The 27,150-nt window shown below is 36.7% G+C and overlaps 1 protein-coding gene and 1 long non-coding RNA gene across 3 annotated transcripts; both read right to left on the reverse strand.

Annotated features, from left to right (window-relative positions):
• Positions 1-2,368: 2,368 nt before the first annotated feature.
• LOC137630472 (uncharacterized) lies at positions 2,369-4,412 on the reverse strand. The gene is made up of 4 exons (XR_011041720.1): positions 3,997-4,412; positions 3,746-3,817; positions 3,235-3,322; positions 2,369-2,655 (listed from the first exon to the last, which is right to left on the reverse strand). It is a non-coding gene; the product is annotated as an uncharacterized lncRNA (long non-coding RNA).
• Positions 4,413-7,531: 3,119 nt separating this feature from the next.
• On the reverse strand, positions 7,532-18,581 carry LOC137630471 (uncharacterized). 2 transcript variants are annotated; one of them, XM_068361952.1, is made up of 6 exons: positions 17,814-17,937; positions 15,991-16,152; positions 14,948-15,124; positions 12,896-13,117; positions 11,478-11,633; positions 7,532-9,380 (listed from the first exon to the last, which is right to left on the reverse strand). In XM_068361952.1, the coding sequence occupies exons 1-6, from the start codon at positions 17,920-17,922 to the stop codon at positions 8,953-8,955; spliced, it is 1,254 nt and encodes a 417-aa protein (XP_068218053.1). In that variant the 5' UTR covers positions 17,923-17,937; the 3' UTR covers positions 7,532-8,952. The 2 variants fall into 2 exon arrangements, with proteins under 2 accessions (XP_068218053.1, XP_068218054.1); XM_068361953.1 differs by lacking the exon at positions 17,814-17,937 and adding an exon at positions 18,293-18,581 and having other exon boundaries at positions 7,554-9,380.
• Between the last annotated feature and the right edge of the window lie 8,569 nt (positions 18,582-27,150).

Raw genomic sequence — 27,150 nt, forward strand, 5'->3', positions numbered from 1 at the left:
CGGATAGTGGTAGTTTGAAAAGTGGGGGTGTAAGGCTTTTGAAGATTAGAGAAAAATTGTGCAGGTGGGGTTGTCCAACCCTTTACTCCCTAGGGTCCCTGCAGAGAGATTTTTAAGTGGTAGATTAGTTGAGAAGTGAAAGGGGGTGATGTGAATAGAGCCTTACAATGAGGGGATGAGATGGTGCATGGAATGAGGAGGTCTTACCTTGGTGGAGGTAGAGTTGAAAGCAACTGTGCATGTGTGTCTATGCTTTCAAGTTAAGAGCCGTAACAGAGCCATTTTATCATTTACACCAAAAGTTTTTAATTTTGTTTCATTGGTTGTCACTAGGATCTCACCAACTGAGACTGAAATCTAGCAAAACTATAGTTTTTAAAAACATGTTTCAATGAAGATAAGTTTTCCAAAGTATGTTTGCCTAAAAATTATATCTTCCACTGACCAATAGAATATCGCTTGGATTCACATATATAGCTACATTATTGGAACTAAAAAAATATCTACACGCACGAATTTTTACCTCATTAGAGGCATATTATCTCTTTTATTTCCTCTTGTTTCAACTGCTTGCTCTATCTCAACTACTCTCTATAAAGGATGCACAGCCGTCTGGTGCATTCAATCATAAAAACTTTAACTGGAAACTTTAATGAATGTTCAGATTGTTCTTCGGCAAATACTCGATCGTTAAAAAAATTAATAAAGAAAAATTTATTAGTTTCACAACAATCTTTTCTCCGTGCACGACCCTTTTCTGTATTTGTCAACATATTATTATATATATAGATATACTTATTACACTGATCTTATTGCAATTAAATATATTCTGGCATATTCTACTGATCCTTAGTGAGTGATGTAAATAAGCAGTTTCGCATATTAGTTTTATGTAATGTTAACTGTCATATAGCTACCACCATAATCTTTATATGAAATTGAAGAAATGAAAGACAATGAAAACAACAGATGGATGAAAGAGACTAGGAAATGAATGAAAGATGTGGATGTGAACGAGAGAACATTTAGGAGAATGGGAAGGGGAGAGCTTAAGGCCAAGATTAGAGAAGTAGATAGTAAAAAGTGGAAGGGTGAGATAAAAGAAAAAAAATAGTTTAGAAATATACATATAAGAGAAGGATCATGTAGGAGAGGAAATGTTCTATGGCAACAAACCTGATTCACTCATTATGCATGGAACTAGGGGGCAACTGTTTAAGATTAAATGATAGGAAAAGATATGAATTAGGAGGAAGGGTAGAATATAAGCTATGTGGGGCAGAGACTGAAGACATCGCCCATTTCATTCTTTACTATCCAAGCCTCAGCAACGAAAGAAGGAAAATAATAGAACTACATCAGCCATACGAAGAAGAAAAAAAAAGATGATAGAAAACGTTCTGTTTAAGAAAGAAGGAATAGAGAGAAGAAAAGACTATATATATATATATATATATATATATATATATATATATATATATATATATATATATATATATATATATATATATATATATATATATATATCAGATGTGGAAAAAAAAGAGAGAAGAAAATAAAAGAATTATAATAAAGAAGAAAGCTTAGGAGGTGCAAATGAAAGGCGAATCCCCTCCGCCCAGCAACTGAACTGGACTGAACTGAACAGTAATAGGTCAATAAATAGAATTTTATTGTCTTGTTTTGGTTAATTCTTACAAATAAATAACCGATGCCTTTGTTCTAGGCCACTTGAAAGAGCAATAAAAGGTATTTCACTTGACTCGGGCAATGTTAGAACAACACCAGTCTTTTTCTTCCGTAAGAGGCTTACTGTTCCCCTGAATAGGAAGAAACACAAAACTTTCTTTAATATGAAGACATAACATAATATTTTAGGTTAGGCTATGCGTTGTATCAAGAGACAAAAGATAATAGCTTTTCTTCAATCATTAGGTAATTGAATACTAATGTTTACTAACTTGCAGTTCTTTGTATGCGGAGCTTGATTTAATCTTGAATTTACATTAGAAAACCCTGCGTTTTATGCATTTACAGAAAACGCACTTAATGATTTCATGGGTGACTAGTCCAGACTGGATTGTAAAGTCAGTGTCTCAAGCTTGAGTCGTATTATATTTTGTATAGCCAACCGTCCTGTTGCATCAAGGCATGTAAAACGCACTGTTCATATGTTTAATGTTAATTAACGTCTGAATATAGTAATTCACCGTTGTAAAAATTAATGAGTATACCAACAAAATAATAGAATTCGAAAACTTTGTATTTTTTTAATGATCAAATCTATAATTATATCAGGTTTTTCAACTTCGGGTGTCAAAAACAGAAATTATTTATGCAGGAATATTTAATAAATCAAGGAGCAAAGTTATTTTCCCTATTGCATCTTTATTATACCTCCTAGATGTCTCAAAAACATGCTATAAAATTCACGCACATACCAACCATGTAATACATCCAAAGTATGATGGTTACATAGAAACTTTTGCACAGGCTTAAATGTGACGTTTGCAGTATATTTTTAGCCTACAGTCCTCACCCGAGGAGGTCATTTTCCCATTAGGCTATTCATCGTAATGCGTTCTTCATTTTTAACAGCCCTTCTTTCTCTCACACATTTCTCTGCGAAGCTGATTATTCCGTAGGTTTCACTGGCTGTGAAAAGAAGGGGAAAGGTTTATTCTATTAATTCTTGTAGAATTATATAGATGTTGTCCATTATTCAATAGGGGCATAATTATCAAGATAATAATAATGGTACTATTGCTATTATATATGTAGTGTGGCACCAGTCTGCACAAATTAATATAATCAAGCTATCATGGAGCCACATTTTTTAAAAAAGGAATTACGAATTTTGGAATATCTAACAATTAACCAAAGTCCGCCGAATGTTACTCAAGAATTTGAATGTTCTATAAATCTTGCAATCAAACAGAGATAAATCAACTCTTTATCAATATTTATAATAGCATATTCCAAGGGAGATATCCAGAAGAAATAGATTAAATTTTAGGTTAACGACGTAAAAGATAACACCACAATGTCAATGGAATCTCAAGACACGTGAAATTTAACAACACATTCAGTCTTGATAATTTTCATTGTGTCACAATAGCGTATGATAATGGTCTCATAAGTTGCAGAAACAAATTTGCAAAAGATGTGTTTCGAAGAAAATAAATGAGATAAAGAATATTGAAGTGAAAAAAATACGTAGAGAAAATTTTTTACCATAATTTCCGTCAATAGAGGAAAAGTGCACTGATGAAAATATACTGTCACTTCCTCTGCCAACACCACTTAGGTCCTCTCCAAGAACCTGTAACAAAGTGAAGAAAGTATTAATATAATGAGCATGGAAATTCCTTTAAGCAATTAACTTTTCATTTAGACACTTGTCATCCCGTAGTTACAATATTCATCTCTCGAGTGAGAAGGTCAAGATTCAATTCCTAAGCGAGCAAGATTGACTTATGAACTAGCTGTTGTAAATTACATTTATCTTGTGATTAAAATCATTCGTAAATTCAAGTACCTGGTGGTTATTCAAGTGTTGTTGGTAGGAGTTATATTAGATTATTGTACATGAAATTAGCAATTAAACACATCATGCAAGGGCTCTCGAAAATTGGAGGGCTCACATCCTCGGCTGTAGTCACCGGCTATAAATGGAATAGATCTAGTAGGGAAAATTATCTTATTCTGCTAAAATAAAATAAAAATAAATATAAATTATACTGGCCTTCGTAATGATTATTGGCATCAGGACTCCAATGGCGAGAACGGCGAAAATATTCTTATGCATCGGCATATTCTGGAGGAAAGAAAAAAAATCGTTTCCAATCTAAACATCCGAAAAAAGTTATCATAAACTTTCTTTTATTAAAATAAATTTCAGGTCATTGAGATTGCAATTTGGTTTAGATAAGGTTGCTCTAGAATAAAAAATGGGCTAGTTTTATCAGCTTTAGATTGACTAAATACAGTACTAACCAATAGCAATTGAACTCGAAGGTCCGTTGAGGTGCTGTCTCTCCTTTGTGGATGTAAACCAGCAAATACAGCAACTTGAAATTAAGATTAAGTCTATATACACCAGGGCAGGTATCACACACGTGGTCGAGCTCTTTCTGAATTTGTGCACACCTGTATTCGAGTTTAGGGCGAAGGTAAAGAATAAGGCTCATTAATTCTCACCCGGATATTCGGGTGTGACATGTCACGTTTAACTAATTACATCTGATTTTACTGCCACATGTTTCTGAAAATAGCTTAACCAGCAGGTGTTCATTCCTTATCGCCAAACGATTCACAACGGGGATATTCATTGAAGGTTTTCATCGATTAATCCTTTTTTTTTCAAATGAACTATTTTTATCCACTCATCCTGCTATCATGGCAATGGCAGTAACTTGGTACATACCTCGTCTTTGTCTACATTGATCACGAAATTTGTTACGTAAAGTATATTTCAAATGTGAGAAAGACCGAAGATGACTACCACCAATAGGTTAAAGCTATTCTTTATACCTCAATACTAGCACTACTCTTCAACGACTGTTGCGACACCTGTTGGTAAATGTTATTTTGTGGTTTTTTTACATCATTGCACTCGCTACACCGCTTCCTTGATAATAAGCTCTCGTTAAACATTTGCTTTCTTTGTGGAGAACATAGGAATTGGAGTTAGTTACACACGATGGATGTGTTCTACGGACTAGTTAGGTAGGTTGTTCAAAATCTTTATGTATTTTGTGGTAATTGTTGAGTGAATATTATAGTTGTATATGAGAGTGCTAAAACATTATTGTAAATGTCGTTGGAGGCTGGCACGGTTTATATAGTGGCGGTGCTGACGGTGAGCTTGATTGTGTTTTTTTAAGGGTATGCTAAGTAAGAAGTTCGTTTCTTCTCTTGTTTAATCGAAACAAAATGTCAAAGTGCACTACTGACCGGGATCCTTTTTTTTTTCCCAAAAATATTAAAACTTATATCACCTGTTATATAAATCTGTAAGGCTGTTTGGTCGAGCCTGAGGATTTTAAAATTTTATTTTTATCTTGCAGGTCTATGTTTGTAACGGGCCTTCGTCTGGAATTTGGATCTTGCAGAGAATTGCCCCTGTAGTCTCACAATGGAATAGATTTTGATAACTGTGACGAGAGAGCCTACTGCGTCTTGCCTTTCAACGGACCCGCTACGAAGACTGTTCTAATTTCTTTTTATGTGCCTGAAATGAAAGCTTTTTGTATAAAATTTACGTAGGTTTAATTTTAGATGCAAAACTTAAAAAAAAAAAGACTACCGAAATATACATTTCGGTTGGGTGGTTCTATGAAAGTTTAAGCGAGTAGGTAGGTCCACTTATATACCTGTTTTTGCATTATAACAAGTAAGTTTTTAGAATGTAACTTGGCTTAAAGGTCTAATAAGAATGGATGTCGTGTTAAAGAAATTAATGGCTAACAATCTTGCTGAAGATGCCGAAACAGTGAAGTTGATATGAGTTTTAGCCTATTACAAAAACCCTGAAAGTTGAAACGAGTAGGGGTAGATTATATTCCAGATATAGGTTAGACTTGGATTTTACTTTGTGCTTTGGTCTACCTTCAGTTAGCTCATAGTATTTGGGAGTTTACCTCTCGTGTACTTATTAAGCTTATTCATAGTTTGAGATTTTAGTAAACAAGGCTTTAAAGCTGTTTTAATCTGAAGATGTGTTGGAAATATAACTATAGAATAATTCCTGATCTATTATAGGTAAAGGATTTTGCATAATGTCATTGAAAAAATAAACTTTTAATAAAAAAACATACTTTTTATTCCCCCTGAATCCACAGTTGAATGATACTCGAAATATAAATGGTATGTAAATTGAAGTCTTGAACTCTCTATACTTTTATGAAATCTTCAGTACCCTTTTTAAATTATTGACAATTTTCCAATTTGATGTAAATTGTTTAAGCTTTTTCCTCAGCAGTGGAAGTTTTGAGATTAAATACAGTCTTTGAAAATCTTAATATAGTTTTGTATAATGATTTTTGAAAATAATTTCTTGGTAGGATTTCGATCCCGAGAAACCCTTGTGAATAAATAGAATTGCAACCTTTCAATTAAGAGATATAAATCTTGAATATTTTCCTAGTCTTTTAAATATTTCGATTTACTATTGACACTCAACTTGGTGTATATAACCTCGCAAAATTTACCAGAAGAGTTCAACTACTGAAGTACAGGCTGAAAACTTGAATCTGAGAGATTGTTAAAGGAAAGTTATCAGCAATGACTTTTAAGATAACTGGAAAACTTTTAGAGATGGAGACATTACTTGGCCTCTAGTCTACTGCAAGCTATATAGAATACCCTTTACGAAGTACTGAGTATTCTATGCCTTTTGAATTGATGAGGTTTTCTAACGGTAAAGTCGGTTTAGGGCCACATGGGTCAAGTCAACTTTATTACCGATGCTCTTAAATAGTCTGGCGCTGGAGCATGGGAGGCCATTCGAGGTTGGGCAGGCACTGGGCTGATAAGTGAAATCGAGAGTGGGGCTGTAATCGAAGACTCAAAGATTGGTTATGCTTGGTTTCGGAATAACTAGCTGGGATCTTTCAGAACTGGTGCTCTGGCGATGACAATGTGCTGCAGATTATAGAGGAGGCGTTGTAAAATCCAACATCTCTTCTATCTTGGTATTAAAACTAATGATTTTTTGTTTTCACGAGACTAAGTACGCTGTGGCTCCTAATCAAGATGGTAGTGTTGAAGGTTCTTACTGTTCCCCTGCTACGATTATCAAAACTTAATAAATTATATTGCCCATTGCTATCTATGCAGTGATAATCATTGCTTTTCTTTTGCACATTGGTAATCTAATCCAACATAAATTCAGTTAATATTAGTTACTACTCTGGAAATGTTAAGGTCTTTCTATGATTAACTCAAAAATAAATGCATTTTGGATGTGCCAACTATGAAGCAAAACGCCAACATGACATATTTACTTTATAGTTACTTTAATATGTTACCATCATGCTTCAGAAAATCCGTAACATACTTGGAAATGATGTGGGATGAAGTTTTGGGAAACAAAGTTCGTCTTGAATAATGACAATCTAAAAGCTGTTTTCCTGGCCCAGTCACTCACGGAGAAGCCCTCTATAGGCTAACGTAGAAAACTTTCAAGCCTTGTTTGTAGAATACGTTTTTTCCCTAATTACCATTACGAAACCTTCAACAAACAAACAATACAAACTCTGAATACCATTTCAACATTCTATTTTGGAAATCGTTAGATGTAGCACTTGGGTATACCGAATGAAAACAACTTGAAACGCCACCTGGCGGTTACTTCATTACATACAAGGGAAAATAATTTTCTTTTAATTCGTTCCTCAAACACAGAAAATTATATTTCTTACTTTGGAGTACCATATACTGTAGTCCTCGTTAGTTGTGAAATCCTCTGCATCGTAGCATTTCTTAACCAAGAAAGTCTTCAACTACTAACTGGAAGCCTTTTCATACCATCAGTCACTCGGATCTAGAGTGGAATTTATTCATACAATATTGGAGCCGTATATTTGAAAGCTCTGAGCACTAAAATTTTAGGGAAAAAAAAAAGTTTACAAACCTCCGAGAAAAAATACTAGTGTGGGTGCTTCGACAGTGACGATTTCACGGTAAACTAGCAATATGAGGTGTGAAATGTTGAATGCTTTCGAACGAACACGATATAATGGCTGTGGATGTCCTGTACAGAGCAAGGCCTTGGTACAGAGTAGGGTTCCCTTACTAAATAGGACCTGAAAAACAGCCCTTAACGTAAATTTCTTACCCCGGGCACCGACGTGCTTTATGGTCCAGGCTCCATACTTCACTACGGATAATACTGAAGGGAGATAAGCTAATGTCTATAACCAACAGTCAGAAATTTTATTGGATTTTCGTAGCAACAAAGTTTGGAATCTGAATCGATTTAATAAGAAAAGATTTTGGTGTTTTATTTTATTATGTGAACATTGTTTATTGGATAAATTAAACCAGAAGGCTTTATTTATAATAGGCCTTTATTTCTAATTATCGAAACCATTTTTAGTCAGTTTCTGTGTTCCTGCATTCGTTCTTCCACCTTGCCAGCGTATTTTTTGAAAGTTTACTTCAAAAGTGAAAATGCAAGGGTATTGAATAGCCTTCCCTGTCCCAGCCCAAGATCATAAGGCCCTCATTAATAACAAAACTCATTTGGAGTAGAGTTATTTGATCCGGGAATATATAATTTTAGTCCATCTGCCATTCATTGCAATTACGACAATCAGACAATTGTATAATTACTACACGTCATTATTTTTGGCTATTTTAGGATTTCCTTTTGCACGACTTATCGTTCACTATTTAGCTTTGTAACAACATGCTTGTGAATATTAGTTTATTTGACATAATTACAAATATAGGGTATTGGTAATTGTAAATGTATCTTAATAATAGAAACTTTGTCGAGTTAAGGTAACAGCAAATATAGGGGAGATTTAATCGTTGAATAATGTTACTTGGCCCTGTTAAATACCTCCCAGGCCCCAGCGGCTGTATATATAGGCTAGTCCGAATTTCTCTAATCAATAAAACAGTCATTTAACATGAATCTTTTTCGATCTAGTTAAAGTAACAACCGGCTTAAGTACTGATGTGATAGTTAATAAAAATCCTATAATGTTTAAAATTAATCTCCTCACAGATTCTTAGAAAGAATTAGATAAGGTAACTTCGAATACAGTTCGTATTTGATAGCCGATCATAATGTCTTAAATTCAGTTATTTGGTTATTTAACTTATCAAACTTAATGTTAAAAATAACCACTTTCCATAAAGTTAACGTTTGATCGACTACATTTCTACCAACTAAGAAGATTTAACATATGAAATGCAGAATTAAAAACTAATATTCTGTCCCTAATTAAGACATCGACTGTAATACAAATTTGACCTTTTCAGAGCTTGTTCCCACGAGTAAGGAGGGGCGTACCCAAGACACAATTCGGCCCGCATGCGACTGACGACTGTAATTGTCCCGGCGAATTGGTGCAACGCCCAGGTGGGCAATGCATGCTCCTCTCCCTCTCCACTTAATCCAATCTTCGCCTTGATACTGTTCATCAAATCATTCCAGTAGAGAGAGAGGGTGACCGTCCAGTAGTGGTCCTTGGCCGAGGGTTCGATGTTGGTGTGACCCAAGAAGGGACTGGCCAGGTCGACGAGGTTGTTTGGGGGCGTGTCATCCGTCACGTAAACTGGCAGGCCATTGCAGGTATGCAAGTTTGACCTACCTTCGTCGGTTAACAGGTGTTTTATGGCGCAGATGCAGGCCGTGGCTACGTTACCTGGAATCGACAACGGTAGAGTGCTTTGATATAAGAGATCGTAAGAGCTTACTTGTTACCTAAATCAGGTAATGGAATTATAGCTTTAATAGTCTCGATTCTTGTTCGTCAAAAGGTCTAAACCAAGAGCTGCGATGTCCGATATTAATGATAAAGGATCAGACTCTTAAGGTAAAGGAAGGTATAACAATTGGAAACATTTATAATTTAATATATTCTTAAATATATTCCATTACGCGGGATCACAGATTTTCTAAGGTCGCTACAAAATTCTTTGGTAGGACTAATCTATGTTTGTCCACTGAAATAACAAAAACACTTTCGGAATATGCATAGCGTAAATAATCGACATATATACACCAGATAGATTTTTACTAACAGTTAACGAATATATAAATATTCTGCCCGGATAAACAATAAACAGCCATTCTTTAACGTTGCCAAGTACCTTTGCTTCAATTTGTTATTCTAATTTCTTATTGGCAAACCGCATCTGCATTCCATTAGGTGAACATGATATCCTTTCAGCTCAGTAAGACGTGATTTTATCAGCAGCGATTTAAAGAATGCGAGGGTAAAATTAGATTATCATTTTGAACTTAGATTCTTTATCTTGCCTTTGTGTTTTGACTTGATAACGTTTGATGTTGTGCCATCCAATATGATCAGAGCCAACAGGGTTACTCTTGCTTCTTCTGTGCCCAAGATTAAAAGGTCACACAGTACTGTTTTCCACTGAACTGTCCCGTATGCTAGATCTAGTAGGTTAGACAGTACTTTCCCACTGGACTGTTGATCTAGTAGGTCAGACTGTACTGTTTCCCACTGGACTGTCCCGTATGCTAGATCTAGTAGGTTAGACAGTACTTTCCCACTGGACTGTTGATCTAGTAGGTCAGACTGTACTGTTTCCCACTGGACTGTCCCGTATGCTAGATCTAGTAGGTTAGACAGTACTTTCCCACTGGACTGTTGATCTAGTAGGTCAGACTGTACTGTTTCCCACTGGACTGTCCCGTATGCTAGATCTAGTAGGTTAGACAGTACTTTCCCACTGGACTGTTGATCTAGTAGGTCAGACTGTACTGTTTCCCACTGGACTGTCCCGTATGCTAGATCTAGTAGGTTAGACAGTACTTTCCCACTGGACTGTCCCGTATGCTAGATCTAGTAGGTCAGACTGTACTGTTTCCCACTGGACTGTCCCGTATGCTAGATCTAGTAGGTCAGACAGTACTGTTTCCCACTGGACTGTCCCGTATGCTAGATCTAGTAGGTCAGACAGTACTGTTTCCCACTGGACTGTCCCGTATGCTAGATCTAGTAGGTCAGACAGTACTGTTTCCCACTGGACTGTCCCGTATGCTAGATCTAGTGGGCCAGACAGTACTGTTTCACACTGGGCTGTCCCATATGCTAGATCTAGTAGGCCAGACAGTACTGTTTCACACTGGGCTGTCCCATATGCTAGATCTAGTAGGCCAGACAGTACTGTTTCACACTGGGCTGTCCCATAGGGCTCCATCTGTCAGCACTATGCCTGCTTATTTGTACACTAATTTTAGGAGAGGGTTATCTTGTTATTGTTTTGTTAAAGTTTTTACAGTTTACATAGGAAATGTTTATTTTAATGTTGTCACTGTTATTTTTATTTGTTTCCTTTCCTCACGGGGCTATTTTCCCTTTTGGGGCCCCTGGGCGTATAGGATCCTGCTTTTCCAACTAGGGTTGTAGTTTAGTAAGTAAGTAAGTAAGTAAGTAAGTAAGTAAGTAATAATAATAATAATAATAATAATAATAATAATAATAATAATAATAATAATAATAATAATAATAATAATAATATTAATAATAATAATAATGATAATAATAGTATCCCTAACTCTGCACTTGCCAACCTACATTCATAGATTATGATTATGCATAAGATTTCAAATGCAATTAATTACTTAAGAATTGAAATTGTTATTCACGCAATTTATTTACTATTTATTTACTTGTACTACAATACTTTTATTCGTGGTAAATAATATAATCAAGCACTGCTTTTCAAATCATCTTCGGGCAAATTTCATAGCTTAGATTTCTGGGACTTACCAGCATAGGCTGCTTGAGTGAAAGCAGCAGGATTGCCAATAGAAGGCATCTTGCAACCGGCTGCTTTTGCCAGTTTGTGTATCAGTGGGACAAAGCTGGAGTCTCCTTCTCCGTAGAGGACCGGTGGCCTTAGAGCGACAGTCTTCAGTTTCGTGCCTGAATAATAATAATAATAATAATAATAATAATAATAATAATAATAATAATAATAATAATAATAATTAATTTCTTGTAGTGTCTGCAACCTCACCATCTTTGTGAACTAAGGAAGGGGGGGGGGTTTGGGGGGAGCATTTAGCTCTACCTGCTGAGTCATCAGCAGCCATTGTCTGGCCCTCCTTGGTTCTAGCTTGGGTGGTGAGGGGGCCTGGGCGGTGATTATATGGATATACAGAATAGTCAGTCTCTAGGTCTAAGGCAATGTGCTGCTAGCTAGGCCATTGTCACTGTCCCTTGCCTCTGCCATTCATAAAAAACCTTTGAACAATAGAGTTTTTGACAGTATCCCTTTCCTTATAACACCTACTTTTTAACTTTCTACTTTCCTTCTAGCTATATATCTTACCCGAGTGGTATCCCTGATCATAATAATGGCCATACAGACTGAAATTCACTAGTCCCCTCCATTAGAAATTATAATACATTTCATTGTGCCTCAGTTGACCTCAGTGTTGAATTAGTTAACTGATCGTCAGTCGTTATGGCAAGCAATTCTCATTTCACAATATTGTTGTAATTCCATCTAGAACCTAACACTTAACGTTTCGTATATCTTCATCACAGCTTTATCTCAACCTAGATTGTACAGTTTGGCAAAGAAATTCCTGGTAAGCCTCTCTCCGAGGAAGTGTACCCAGTCACACACTTACTGCGCTAAGAGCTCCTGTGTTTAGCCCCGCCCACCACCTCTGCTATCTGTCCTACATAATCCACTTGGTTATTCCCAGCGAAGTAAGGGTGTGGCATGGTACACGTCTTCGTTGCGGGGTGTGCCAGGAACTCGTGTGTCCAACTATTCTATATTTAAACTCAATTGCTTATATTTGTACTCTCTCTCTCTCTCTCTCTCTCTCTCTCTCTCTCTCTCTCTCTCTCTCTCTCTCTCTCTCTCTCTCTCTCTCTCTCTATAACGGAGCGTTAGACACAATGGTTTAATTTACTCAAGTGAACAAAGCAGAGGTTTGAGTTTATACGTCATGTAAATTTTACTGAGCGTCGAGTAAGTACGAGGGCTTAAGACAAAATGGTTTAATTTATACACTCTCTCTCTCTCTCTCTCTCTCTCTCTCTCTCTCTCTCTCTCTCTCTCTCTCTCTCTCTCTCTCTCTCTCTCTCTCTCTCGTATATAAATGTGTGTGTACGCCTGTTGATATCTCTGTGTATATCATGTCAGTGACAAAAAAAGTGAAGTTCCTCACCATTAGCAGATGCTGTCTCACTTGCTTCAAGGACCATCCCCTCGGCCTTGAGGCGTCCGCGGGCGTAATCTCCAAGTACAAGATCGTCCTCAGAGACCTCTGGGGAGAGACTTTCTGTATGTTCAATGAGACGCTTCCCGCCCATATTGACACAGAGGGAGCTGATGTGGACCAGGGCTGTGACTCCGGTCTCCTGGCAGGCTTTGATTATGTTCCTTGTACCTAGTTGAAGACACAATAGCGTTTGATAGGGAACCTGATGTTGAAAAAGTTAGTTTATATGGGTTTAACTTGTTGGAATGGACTGAAATTTATTATAGTTGCTTCATTTGAGTCTAAATTTGATAGTAATGTAAGCTCGAAGGAAACACGTTTTTTCTCAAAAAGCTGAACTGATAAGTGTATGTATACATAAATATATATATATATATATATATATATATATATATATATATATATATATATATATATATATATATATATATATATATATATACATATGTTTATGTATACATATACATACTGTATGTATATAAATATACATGTATATATATATATATATATATATATATATATATATATATATATTTATATATATACAGATATATATGTATATATATATATATATATGTGTGTGTGTGTGTGTTTTTATATATATATATATATATATATATATATATATATATATATATATATATATATATGTTTATATATACACATGTATATATATGTTTATATATATTCATATGTATATATACAGATATATATATATATATATATATATATATATATATATATGTATGTCTATACATATGTATATATATATATATATATATATATATATATATATATATATATATATATATATATATATATATATATATATATATATATACACATATACATATGGTCTTCATTGACATGGAGAAGGCATACGATCTGGTATCACGTCAGGAGCTGTGGAGATGTATGAGAGAAAAGTGAGTCCCTGGGAAATACGTAAGAATCACCCAAGGTATGTATGAAAGGGCAGAAGCAAATGTTAAGAGCAGTATAGGCCTAACAGACAGTTTCCCAGTAAATGTGGGACTACATCAGGGGTCTGCATTGAGCCCTTACTTATTTGAACTGGTCATGGATGTAGTAACACAAGGTATCAGAGATCAGTCTCCTTGGTGTATGCTTTTTTGCTGAGGATGTTATACTGTGTAGCACGAGGTGAGAGGTAGTAGAAGAGAAACTGGAAGAGTGGAGAAGAGAAATGGAAAATAGATGATTGAAGATCAGCAGGAAAAAGACAGAGTATTTGAGATTGAAAAATGGCGAGAATGGGGAAGTTAGTTTACAAGGAGATACTGAAAAAAGTTGAAAATTTCAGGTATTTAGGATCAACAGTTGCAGGGGATGGTGAACTGGGGGCAGAAATAAACCACAGAATACAAGCAAGATGGAAGACTTGGAAAAAAGTGCGTGGAGTACTATGCGACAGGAAAATAGGGGTCAAGTTGAAAGGTAAAGTACACAGGACAGTTGTGAGACCGGCAATAATGTATGGAGCGGAGACGTGTGCAATAAAGAAGATAGAAGAGAAGAAGATGGATGTGGCAGAGATGAGAATGTTGAGATGGATGTGTGGGGTGACAAGAAGAGATAAGATACGGAATGAGGTAATTAGGGGTACCATAGGAGTTGAAAAACTATCAGATAAGATACAAGAAAGTAGACTGAGGTGGTATGGTCATGTCACCAGAAGACATGAACAGTATATTGGGAAGAGAGTGCTGGAAATGGAGGTACAGGGAACGAAAAGGAGAGGGAGACCAAAGCGAAGGTGGGTGGACTGTATCAAGGATGACCTTCGATCAAAGGGATTAACCGGTGATGACGTGTGAGACAGAGGTAGATGGAGACAGCCAAGGTCTATAGAATACTATAGACCTTGGAGACAGCTGACCTGAAACATCGACCCCACATAGAAGTGGGAAAAGATGTAGACAAAGAAGTGTGTGTGTGTGTGTGTGTGTGTGTAGGCTACTAATTTCGCAATCTTACCCTCAACGTTGACAAGGTGCATATGTTCCCCAGAGCCAAGGTCTTCCTTGAGAAAGTCCGGAGAAACGACGGCACAGTTGATCACAACGGAATGTCCTTTCAGGTGCTCCTTGAGGTCACTGAAATCCCTGACGTCACAGACTTCGTAGGTCACGGTCTCCGCATCCTGCCTTTGCCCTTGGGTAGAGAAATGAATGGGTTGTTGTTATTGTTGTCATTGTTACTCTTTAGTTAATTTGGTATTTCTGGGAGGAATGTGATGTTCAGGATTTTGTAAAGAGCCGCTGAGAAGAATTTCGGTATCTAAAATTGTTATCGCATTACAAAAATGGCTATTATAGATATCACTGTGCTGATTTGTGTTGATTATACATTTTTTTTATTTCCTTTAGTTTATAGTACTGGCTATATAATGTTTTGCAGATATCCTCAAGATAAAAAGATTGTTTTAATAACTTGAATAATTTCAATAACAATAATTTAAATAATTTTGAGATTTGGAAATTAATGGGAAACTGGTTGGACTTGAAAACAAAATGGCAAAAGAAAGCAACCTTTGGCACAAATCCATTGAGGTTCTAAACAACCGTGGGTGTGTTACTTGGAATATTTCTTTCTATTCCCATTGTTACTCTCAAATGCCTGAAGATTCCATTAACTTCAGTTAAAATCCACCTGAAGTTACAGCTTGGCTTAAACTCTGTATGCAATGGCCCCCATTATTTTACACTGGGTCTGAATTACGTATAGTTAAGCTATAACCCTAGTTGGAAAAGCAGGATGTTATACACCCAAGGGCTCTGACAGGGAAAAATAGCCCAATGAGGAAAGGAAATAAGGAAATAAACTACAGGAAGTAATGAACAATTGAAATAAAAATTTTAAAGAACAGCAACAGCATCAAAATAGATCTTTCATATATAATCTATAAAAAGAGACATGTCAGCATGTTCAACATAAAGACATTTCGCTGCAAATTTGAACTTTCAAATACTTTGATAATTTCACAAATGTAATTGCTGAGAATTTCAGGTTTCCTTTACCTGTCAGGAGGTCTTTGTTGAAGGACTTCACATCTAGGACTTTGATATCCTTGAATATCATTTGTTTGTTTACATCTGGCTCATTTCCGGTTCCCTTTGCCGGATTTTCCTTCTCGTTCAATAGCTCGGCTACAATGTGTTGTCCTAGGAAGCCGCAGCCACCTGGAAGAGAGAGGATATTATTATTATTATTACTTGCTAAGCTACAACCCTAGGTGGAAAAGCAGGATGCTAATAGCGCAGGGGCTCCAACAGGGAAAAATAGCCAAGCGAGGAAAGGAAATAAGGAAATAAATAAACGATATGAGAAATAATTAACAATTAATAAAATATTTTAAAAACAGTAACAACACTAAAACAGATAATGCATACATAAACTATGAAAAGACTTATGTCATCCTGTTCAACATAAATAAATATTTGCTGCAAGTTTAAACTTTTGGAGTTCTACCGATTCATCTACCCGATAAGGATGATCATTCCACAACTTTGGTCATGGCTGGAGTAAAACTTCTAGAATACTGTGTAGTATTGAGCCTCATGATGGGGAAGGCCTGACAATTAGAATTAACTGCATGCCTAGTATTACGAACAGGATGGAACTGCCCGGGAACACCTGATGATCAGAATTAGGAAAAATCTCGGTGATGATGATAATGATAAATTGATAATCAAAAGAAGCAAAATAATGATGGTATCAATACATGCATAATTCTTCACTGTTTCCATCCAGATAGTGAATACCGATATAAATCATTACAGTGAGACAAGTTTCATATCTGAGACATTCGAGAGATAACGACTTGGATGGAGATGAAGTGAAGTCGAAGGCCATAGGAAAAAACAAGTTTTTTTTTCTTTCTTTTTTGAGAGTGACGAGTGTATTGACTTGAAATGAAGTTATATGATAAGACGAATAGATTAAAGGTATTATTTGATTTGCAGAGACATAGATAAGGGATTAATAAATCCTTTTAGTGCAAGGTAATTGTAAACGCGACGGTGAACGAAACATTTGAATACAACTAATCTAGTGTACCTTACGCGGTGCACCGTAGGCGTTGATAAACGCGTCTTGCAGCGTCCCTTGTGACCCCTTATTTTAGCTTTATATTTTACTTCCGATCGCACATTTTTTCTTTCTTTCTTTCTTGCTGTCCATCCTCTTTAACTTTACTTCGTAGTGCAATTGAAAGGTTTTCCCTATTGCAGCTCAATGACCTCTCGGTTCCAGATCTGATCCAGTGTACCTCAAGTTGTTCACTTGAAATTCATTAGCTGCAGTCCCTGTTTAGCCATCTACTATTCCTTCATAACTTCTTCCTGTCCAACTTCTTGGACTTTTAACTTCATACAGCAACCGTGGGATTATTCCAAGTTGCACTGAAAGATCTCCCAGTCTCCAGGGCTGGTCCAAATACCCCAAATTCCAGAAACCCATAAATCCAGTTGATCTGGTCTTGTGTTTTGTTTCGGTGACGAAAACAAAAATTAGGCAATTTTGTGAGTGTTGAAAATCTAAATGTGCATTTTACTCATTATTTGCCAGAAAGAAAATCTGATTTCTTTTCTTTTATAATTTTCCGTCTTTCACATCAAAAGATGCTTTAAACGAGTAGTTACTAGAACCTCTCCTGATAGACATTTTTATATCATAATTACAAGAAATTTTTCACTCATTTTAAAGCCTCTTGACAGCACTTTTTTTGTGTGGTAAAATTGTATTTCTAGATATCTCAGAGATGTTTAACTTGAACAGAACACGAATCCAAGTTTAATTGATTTTATAGTTTCATGAAATTGTATTGGATCCTCTTGCTTACCGTCCTGAGACTGACTGGCTAAGACTGTGGTCACGGAGTCAGAAAAGCAGATAATGACTTCAAGTATATATAAGAAAATTAAGATAAGATTTCGTTGATGCTTCCGCATATTATTATAATCTATGATTGGCCAGATCTTTTTTTTTTCTTTTTTTTTTTTTTGAAAAGTGAGGCACGGATTAAATTGATATATATGATCAGTTTAAATGTTACAAGTAGGAAAAGGACTAAATGTATAACAAAGTATTAAAATCACGTTCCAAACTTCACCCTCTTCAGTGAGATAAAACTAAAACGTCACATCATAATAATGTTCTCTGAGATTCTTAATGTTTCAACTAAAGTCAATAAAATCTTTGTTGTTACAATAACAGAATGACCTTGGTCCCCACTGGGTATGTCCAAAGCAAACACTTAAATCGATGTTTACTTAAAGTAATATGTGATGCTAATATTCTTAACTGTACATCAGGCCTTACCTATAACAACGACATTGATATCTAGAGCCATCGCAGTCAGTATACTGAAGATCTAGGCTTAGCAACGTCCTTCTGCTTAAGAGTAGCCTCCAACAATGGTGACTTCACAAACGTCTCCTTTTCCTTGACACGCACTAAATATGGATGAACTTAAGATTCTCGTTAAAAGTTAGTTTCTACTGTAGGTGATAAGATAGCAGTGCTTTCACCCTAACAGAGTGAGATGATCTGTAGATAACACGTATCTGTCGTTCTCAATCAACCTCGTTAGTTTTTTATCCGTTAACAGAGGGTCACAGTGGCACTGTTCTGTCGGTACACAAACGGAATGGCACTTAATAGGGTACACACCGAGTTGCCCTTGACAAGACTATGCTCTTACGCAGTTCATAAGCATTTGATGTTGACTGTAACCATTTTAAAAATGAATTTACAAATATGTAATGTTAATTTAAACATATAACACAAAGATTGAGTTCTTAAACTTAAATCAGATAATTTTAGTCTCGATGCCAAACAAACGCATTCAAAATGTATCCCATTAGCCAGAGTAGCTAATTGTGAAATATAATATTGTTCCATAAATAAATGTAAGATGGTTATAATACAACTGCAAAAATATATATTGAAAATTAGTCATTGTCATCTCTTATTGCGGCAATGATATGACCGATTACATTAGTTGAGGTCCAAATGTGTACAGATTGGCCAATGACCCTGTTCATACACATCGTACATCTGGCAGAACCCTATGGGAAGCTAGTGGGGAACAGGACTTGAATTAAGGGTTTATTAAATCTTAATGACGTTATTGTGTCTAAACAATACTAAATATTATTTCATTGGAAAATATGGGATGAAATCAATCAGTATTTCTAAAGACAGATAATGCCCCAATTTTGAGAAAGGACATTTTCTTCTTAGTGTATGAATAAATCTTCTTATCAACACTTACGAAGAAGTACTTCTTTACTATTATCATCCCTGATAAATTTATCATACTTTTTTTTCGTATAGGTTATTTATATTTCTTAAGAGAACTGTTTGTCCATTCAACATGATTTATCTTAGATAAATTTTGCTTTTTATCAAAATCCTAAAAGCATACTCGAACGAATAATCTCCATTTTAACAATTCAAAAGTTATTTTGTTTCCGATATTTAACTTATACTTTATTTATTAGCATGAAAAATATTTGCAGTTTTCCTGTAATATATATATATATATATATATATATATATATATATATATATATATATATATATATATATATATATATATATATATATATATATATATATATATATATATATATATATATATATATATATATATATGTATATATATATATATACATATATATATATATATATATATATATATATATATATATATATATGTATATATGTATATATATATATATATACATATATATATATATATATATATATATATATATATAGTATATATATATATATATATATATATATATATATGTATATATATATATATACATATATACATATATATATATATATATATATATATATATATATATATATATATATATATGTATATATATACATATATATATATATATATATATATATATATATAGTATATATATATATATATAATATATATATATATATATATATATATATATATATATATATATATATATACAGTATATATATATATATATATATATATATATATATATATATATATATATATATATATATATATATACAGCTGGTCACTGGTTGGAATAAAACGATCTACATTAATGCATAAATACAGAATATTACAACCTCAACTATCTAGGCAGAACAACATTGCGATCTTTGACTTTCATTTAGCGTCTTCTTCAGGGTATCAAATGAAAGTTATTGCACACAATACATACTAGGCCTATGTATACTAAATAACACCTTTTAATTTTTGCTTCCTTTGACCCTCTTTCCCTTATGTAGGCCTGTCAGGGCCTTGGCTGAATGGATATATGGGCCATAAGGCACAGAGCTGGGGCTTGTGAGGCCATTCAGCGCTGAGGTGCAGCTGGGGAAACCTTACAGTTTAACTATATATATGTATGTATGTATGTATGTATGTATGTATGTATGTATACTGTATATGGGAAAACTGCAAATATGTATATATATATATATATATATATATATATATATATATATATATATATATGTGTGTGTGTGTGTGTGTGTGTGTGTGTGTGTGTGTATGTATACTGTATATGGGAAAACTGCAAATATTTTTCATGCTAATTATCATTACTGTGATTAATAAATAAAGTATAATTAAGTTAAATATCGGAAACAAAATAACTTTTAAATTGTTAAAATGGAGATTATTCGTTCGAGTCAAGTATGCTTTTAGGATTTTGATAAAAAAACAAAATTTATCTAAGATAAATCATGTTGAATGGTTGGACAGCAAGGAAATGGGAACAAGAGGTATGATAACGGGCTTAAAAGCGGGTGCAGTTACAGGCTGAATTAACACTCTTAAAGACCTATTAGTGATGCCTACAGTGCATCACGTATGGTGCACTGATGTCACTACACGCCAACGGGGTCTTCTGTTAGCAACATATCACTCTCCAGTACTTCAATCCGTTTGTCCCCAACTCCTATCTGTATTGAGGGACTATCAAATGTGGAATCTGCAACCATTTTTAGTTTGTATTGAACCTTTCCGGATTCCATCTTGCTGTCAAACTATCTAACTTTTACACAATTGTGAAATTACTTAATAAATTATAGGTAATAGGTTGGCAACGGCACCAGCCACCCTATGAGATATTACAGCGAGTTATTGGATGCTTTAATGGCCAGAAAGTGGCCAGCTACTTTACACTGAATCCCTCACTGATTACGGTTCATTTTCCTTTGCTTACACATACACAGAATAATCTTGTCTATTCTCATCTTTCCTCATACACCTGACAACAGTACGATAACGAAAAACTTATCCACTCAGGGTTAAGTAGCCTACTGCACTGTAATTGTCCAGTGGCTACTTTATTTTTGGTATGGGCAAAAGCGACTTTTTAGCAATGGTAAACAGCTTGTCTAGTGGAAAATCAGTCCAAAATCAAACCATTGTTCTCTAGTCCTGGGTAATGCCATAGCCTCTGTACCATAGTCTTCTACTGTCTAAGATTAGAGTTCTCTTGCTTGAGGGTACACCCAGGCATACTACAACCTGTTTCCTTATTTTCTTTCCTCACTGGCCTATTTTCCTTTAGCATCCTGCTTTTCCAACTAGGGTTGTAGCTTAGCCAGTAATAAATATTTGGATCGTAGGAGTTTATTCATGCATCTGTCGTTCTACCCAAAAGGATAATAAGTGTTCATTTTCAAAGTAAACTATACCCCTGTTCACGTTAACATTTGAAGCTTTCTATGACGAAACCATTTCAGTCGCATATTGAATAGTATGATCTTTATTGCGAAGAATGGAGGACAACGTTGGCCAAGACAAGTCTGAAGCACACACAATCTTTATCACCTTGTCACCCCCTTTCATATCTTTATCATGTCCAATTTGTCTTAAATTGTTCTTTGCATTCGGCTAAAACAATTCGACGCTATTCAATTTCTTTTTTAATATTGTAATAATTTTCTATCAATTATGGAGACATTTTAGTTAACTTTTATTTTTCCTTTAAGTGATAAAATAAGCATTATGTACATCATACTAATAACCTTCTAGTGATCCCAGCTGTGACACAATTGCTGTTAGGCTCGAGACTTTTGTCCAGTGAACAGTGACTTGTGATCAAAAGAAGCTTAAAATTGAATTAGAGAGCTGAATAGATTTTCTTGATAGCACTTTGGTTATATGAACGGATGACTCCTAAGTGTCATCAAATCCTTGGGGTTGACAACCCTAAAGAAATCCCAAATTTGAGTATTTTGTATTTTTCCTAACTATACAAATCTGAGCCCTTTTAAATAGGAGTCATTTACCTTATTCTGACCAAGCTAGAAGAAGAATGTGCATCCAGTGTATGTGGTATAGAGAAGAGGGAGTATGAAGGATAGGGGGATTAGGCCTTTTTCCCGCTAGGGTTGATTCTCCATTCTCAAGGTCACAGCTTAAGGTTTACAGGGAGGATGAGTTTCGTTGGTTGGTTGTGTATTAAAGCCAACACATCTTGTTGGCACGGGCCTTTCCCTTGGTTGGCCCATAAGTAACCTGCAAATTGTAAGTTAAGTTGATAATTTAAAAGGAAATTAGAAAAGGTTTTAGTGGTAGAGATAGTTGTGGACAGGGTAAGGATGATGGTGGTACTAAGAGAGTGCCATCATGTCACGGATAGTGGTAGTTAGAGAAGTGTGATGTAAGGCCTTTGAATAGTAGGAAAAGGTTACAGTGGGGTTGTCCAACCCTTTACTCCCTAGGGTCCCTGCGGAAAGTTTTTAGTAGTAAATCAAGTTCAGAAAATACAGATGATGATGTGAATAGGGCCTTACGGTGAGGGGATGAGATGGTTAAATGAGTATTCTGAGGTTATTACCTTGGTGGAGGTAGTCATGAAAGCAATTGTATGTCCCTATGTTTTCAACAATTGCCTTTTCCAGTGTGGCCGCAGCCAACCAGGCCTGTGGTGAGTTGCTGTCTATTTGTAGATCACCTCTCAGCTGACTTGTTTCCCTACACTCTAGTAGGTAGTGCAGGAGGGCTTGTTGTGGTAAGATATCACAGTGATCCGCGTGATCACACGTCTTTGAGTGTTGTCTATGATTTCCCAGTTAAGCTTGTATCCCAGTCTGAGCCTGTGTATGTACACAGCCTGCTCTCTCGGGGTGTATCTGTCTATGGGTGGAGGCTCTAAGCTCCGTGGCTCATTTGTACCATGTAGCGGATGGAGAGCCATTCCTTATCCAATTGTGTAGCTCCTTGATTAAATTGTCTTTGAGCTGTGTTTTTATTTTGTTTTTAATCTGTTGTAGTGCAGTCTGTATGTGCACCCGTACATTTTGTATGTGTCTGGTGCTTTTGGCTATTTCATCAGCCTTCTCATTCCCTGGTACACAAAAGTGCCTTGATATCAGCTAGGAGGGCCTTGTTGTCTTTATTCTTTTCCTTGCATTGAGGATCGTGAATCGGTATGTATGACTACTGGTCGTTCCTCATTATCAATAGAGTATTGTAGTGCTTGTTTTATTACAACAAGCTTAGTATAGCTGAAAGTTGCTACTTGTTTCTTCCAAGGTGGAATGTGCAGTGGACCCTGTGCTGAGTCTGGGTTTAGCTGCATGACATCTTCAGTTAGGCCCAGGCTCTTTATGTTGTCGCTATGGTCTTTGTCATAGAAGCTTGGGGTTCGGACCTCAGGGTGCTTTGATAGTTTCTCTCTCACCCTCTTTTAGGTTATAAAGTCTCTGTCTGAGAGGAACATCTTTGTGATTGTGGATGCATTGCTTGGTGCAATCCTGTCTTCAAGGGATGGTAGTCCAGTCTCCATCCTTAGGTTGCACAGTCTTGTCCATATTGGGGCTCCTAGCATGAGCCTTATGACATTGTTTAGAAAAACCTTTAATGAGGCTTTTAAGGGCATCTGTCAAGTTTGTAAGGGTTGGAGCGGCATATTCCACTAGCGTTCTGGAACAGGCTAGATAATACTTCTTTTGAACATACTCATTTGTGCTGTCATTGAGTTTAGTCATGTATCTCTTGGCTGCCAGTCCGGCATCTGCCTTTTCTTTGAGATACTTGATCTCGTCCTTGAAGGAGAGTTGCTTGTCTATTATGACTCCCAGGTACGTGTAACTGTCCACCCATTCTAGGGGTTCCATTCCTATTGTGAGTGGGTACAGGGGTTTGGGGCTTTGATTGTCATAGCCTTGGTTTTGCCAATGTTTGTTTTCAGTCCCAGTTCATTGGACTTGTGACTGATGGCATTCAGTGCTCTTTGCATTCTGACCATCCTGACTGGTCCTCGAGCAATTACACATACATCATCCGCATAGATAAATATCTCTACTCCTTCAGGGAGTTGGAGTGAGGCTATATTTTCCATGAAGATGTTGAAAAGGATGGGGCTGAGAATCCCTCCTTGTGGTATGCCATTTTCCAAGTCATGAAAATTCGAAATCACTCGGAATTTGACTCTAGCTTGCCTTCTTAGCACGTGATTTTTCGTCCATACTAGTAGGTGACCTTTAACTCCTTTTCTGGCCACTGATTGCAGCATTGCTACTGGGCTTGCAAGCTCAAAGTCTATGAAGACTATTGTTGCCTTCTTTTGATTGATGCAACTTAGAACATAAGTAATGCATTCAGAAGTGCCGATTATCTCCTGATATGCATACAGCTGCTTGTGTAGGGGGCCAATATTGTATTTCATTGTTTAGGCAGTGGTTCCCAACCTGGGGGAAATTTCCCCCTGGGGAGAAATTTGAAGCTTCCAGGGGGGAAATAATTACACTACCTATTAACTAAAACAAGCGGAAAATGTCCTCATAGTACGTGCGGCAATTTGTTGTTAGCCATTCAATTGTGATATGATCATATCATTTCTCAAAGACATGATATTCAAGGGGAGAATTGGAGTGTCATGCCCATTTCTGAGGCAGGCGAGTGGGCATGAGGGCTGGGCGGGGCATGACGGGGGAAATCTGGATGGTTGAACTGGGTGCAGGGGGGAAATGACAGAAAAAAGGTTGGGAACCACTGGTTTAGGACAATTTTTTTCTCCTGTCTTTTCCATACAGGATACTAATGCTATTGGTCTGAGATTTCCTGGATCCTTTGGGTTGGGAATCGGCTGTGTATCTTGCTGTCTCCAGGTTTGAGGCCTTGTGTGCTCAAGGTGTGTTTTGTTTATCAACCTCAGGAATGCAGTTTCTCCTGCTGGACCCATGTGTTTGATCATTGTGTAGGTGATTCTGTCTGCTCCTGGCGCAGTGTCTTTCCCTGTCTTGTGTACTGCTATCAGTTCCTCGACTGTGTATGGGGTGTCTGTGTCATCCTGTAGCTGGCAGGCTGTGTTGATCTCTTCCCACCTGGCTGGCACCAGTTGCTCTTGCAACATTCTGGTTTCAGGGGAGAGATTAGCTGATAGTGTTCTGTTTGTAAAGGCTGATACAATTCTTTCTGCCTATTCTTGCGGGTGTGGGTGTGTTGCAACTGGTGTTCTCTTTCTTCCGGCTACTCTGTGTAGCCATTTCCATAGCTCTGTGAGTGTTGTGTACTGTGACAAGTTTGTACACCATTCCATCCATGTTTCTATTCTTATTCCATGGATTCTTTGTTGCGTTTCATTTTTAACTGTTTGCAGTAGTTCTCTGTTTTCTACTGTGGATCTTCCTCTATAGTTTTTTGTGACCCTATTTAGTCTCCTGACTTATGGGCAGTAGTACCAGGAGTCTGTATGTATGGTTTCCTTATGCTGCCTTTAGAGGCATTGCTTTATCAGATGTATTGTGAAACGCATCAACTAGGTCTTTCTCTAGTTGATCTACTGGAGGATTGTAGCTTACTGCCCATTCCTCTATGGCTTGTTTAAAGCAGATCCAGTCTGCTAGGTCTTGATTCCATCTTGGTGGAGGTGGTGGAATTGGAGGTAGCTGTTGTATCTCCAATTCTGTTACTGTGGCAAAGTGGTCACTAATCAGGTTTGAGTGCACTAGCCATCTGATTAGGTGTTGTGACAAAAGTCAGATATAGTCTGCCTCCTCTTATGTGTGTGGGTTGTCCTATGTTTAGTAGGGTGACTCCTTCAAATTCCTCCAGGGCGAAGGCTATGTGTTACCCTAAGGGTTTGTCATTGATGGGAATGATAATATGGGATGATGTGCATTAAAATCCCCACATATAAGTGTCGGCGTTCTTTCTGCATGGGCAAATAGTTGTGTCAGTTGCAGCTCTCCAGTGTCTTCCCTGTTTATTTTCCTGTATATGTTATATATGTATATCTTTTAATTCAGCTGTTTCTACACTGGTACCACAAGGAATTACATTGTGTAACCTTGTTGTTGGTATGCTAAGCCTTTGTCTGTGCTTATCTGTGGTGTGGTGTAGGCGTTGTAACCTGCAATTCCGAGTTTTTTACCTGTTGTCAGGAATGTCTCTTGTAACAGGATGACATCTATCTCCTCCGTTTTACATACCGCAATTAGGGAGAATATTTTTGGTCTCACTCCGGCCCAGTTCCAATTCAGGACTCTTATTCCTAAGTGCATGTTGAACTAAACTGTCTAGGGTCCCTGGCGGCGAAGACAATTATCTTGACCTCAGTGGATGGGGTGGATGAGGTGAGTGGATGAGGTGATGGTGGATGGGGTGAGTAGGATGATGGGGATGGTGTCTGGTGTGGCGGATGTGGAAGGAGTGGGTGATGGTGGAGATGGAGTGGGAGGTGTGGATGATGTGATCTCCTTGACAGCATGAGAGGGGGGGGGCGACTTGGGTTTGGAAAGGAAACACATGAGGACCTTTTCAATGCTGGCTGCTATTGTATCTGCACTTATTCTTCCAGTCACAGCCTGTGTGACCAGGTCAGTGAGCCTTTCCATCAGAACAGTGGTTTTGATGAAAATTGTTCTGGGGAGAGGTTTTGGAGTCTGAGGTGTGGTGGTTGGTGCTCTCGAGGAGGATCTAGTTCTGGAGCTTTTTCTGAGCTCCTCTTGAGTGTAGTACCTCCTTCTTGGCAGAGGTTTGGGAGCTGTCTTCCTCTAGGCCCTTCTCTCTTCTACTTGGGGAGGGCAGCAATCACTCTTGCTACCCTTTCAGGGCATCCCCAAGCCATGGCAGTGTGGCCCTCTTTGCAGTTAGGGCACTTGGGCGTAGTTGGGATTCCTACCACAAAGGATGAGGTGGGCAGTAA

Source organism: Palaemon carinicauda, chromosome 38 (assembly GCF_036898095.1).
Source record: "Palaemon carinicauda isolate YSFRI2023 chromosome 38, ASM3689809v2, whole genome shotgun sequence".
In the NCBI taxonomy this organism is placed as follows: domain Eukaryota; kingdom Metazoa; phylum Arthropoda; class Malacostraca; order Decapoda; family Palaemonidae; genus Palaemon; species Palaemon carinicauda.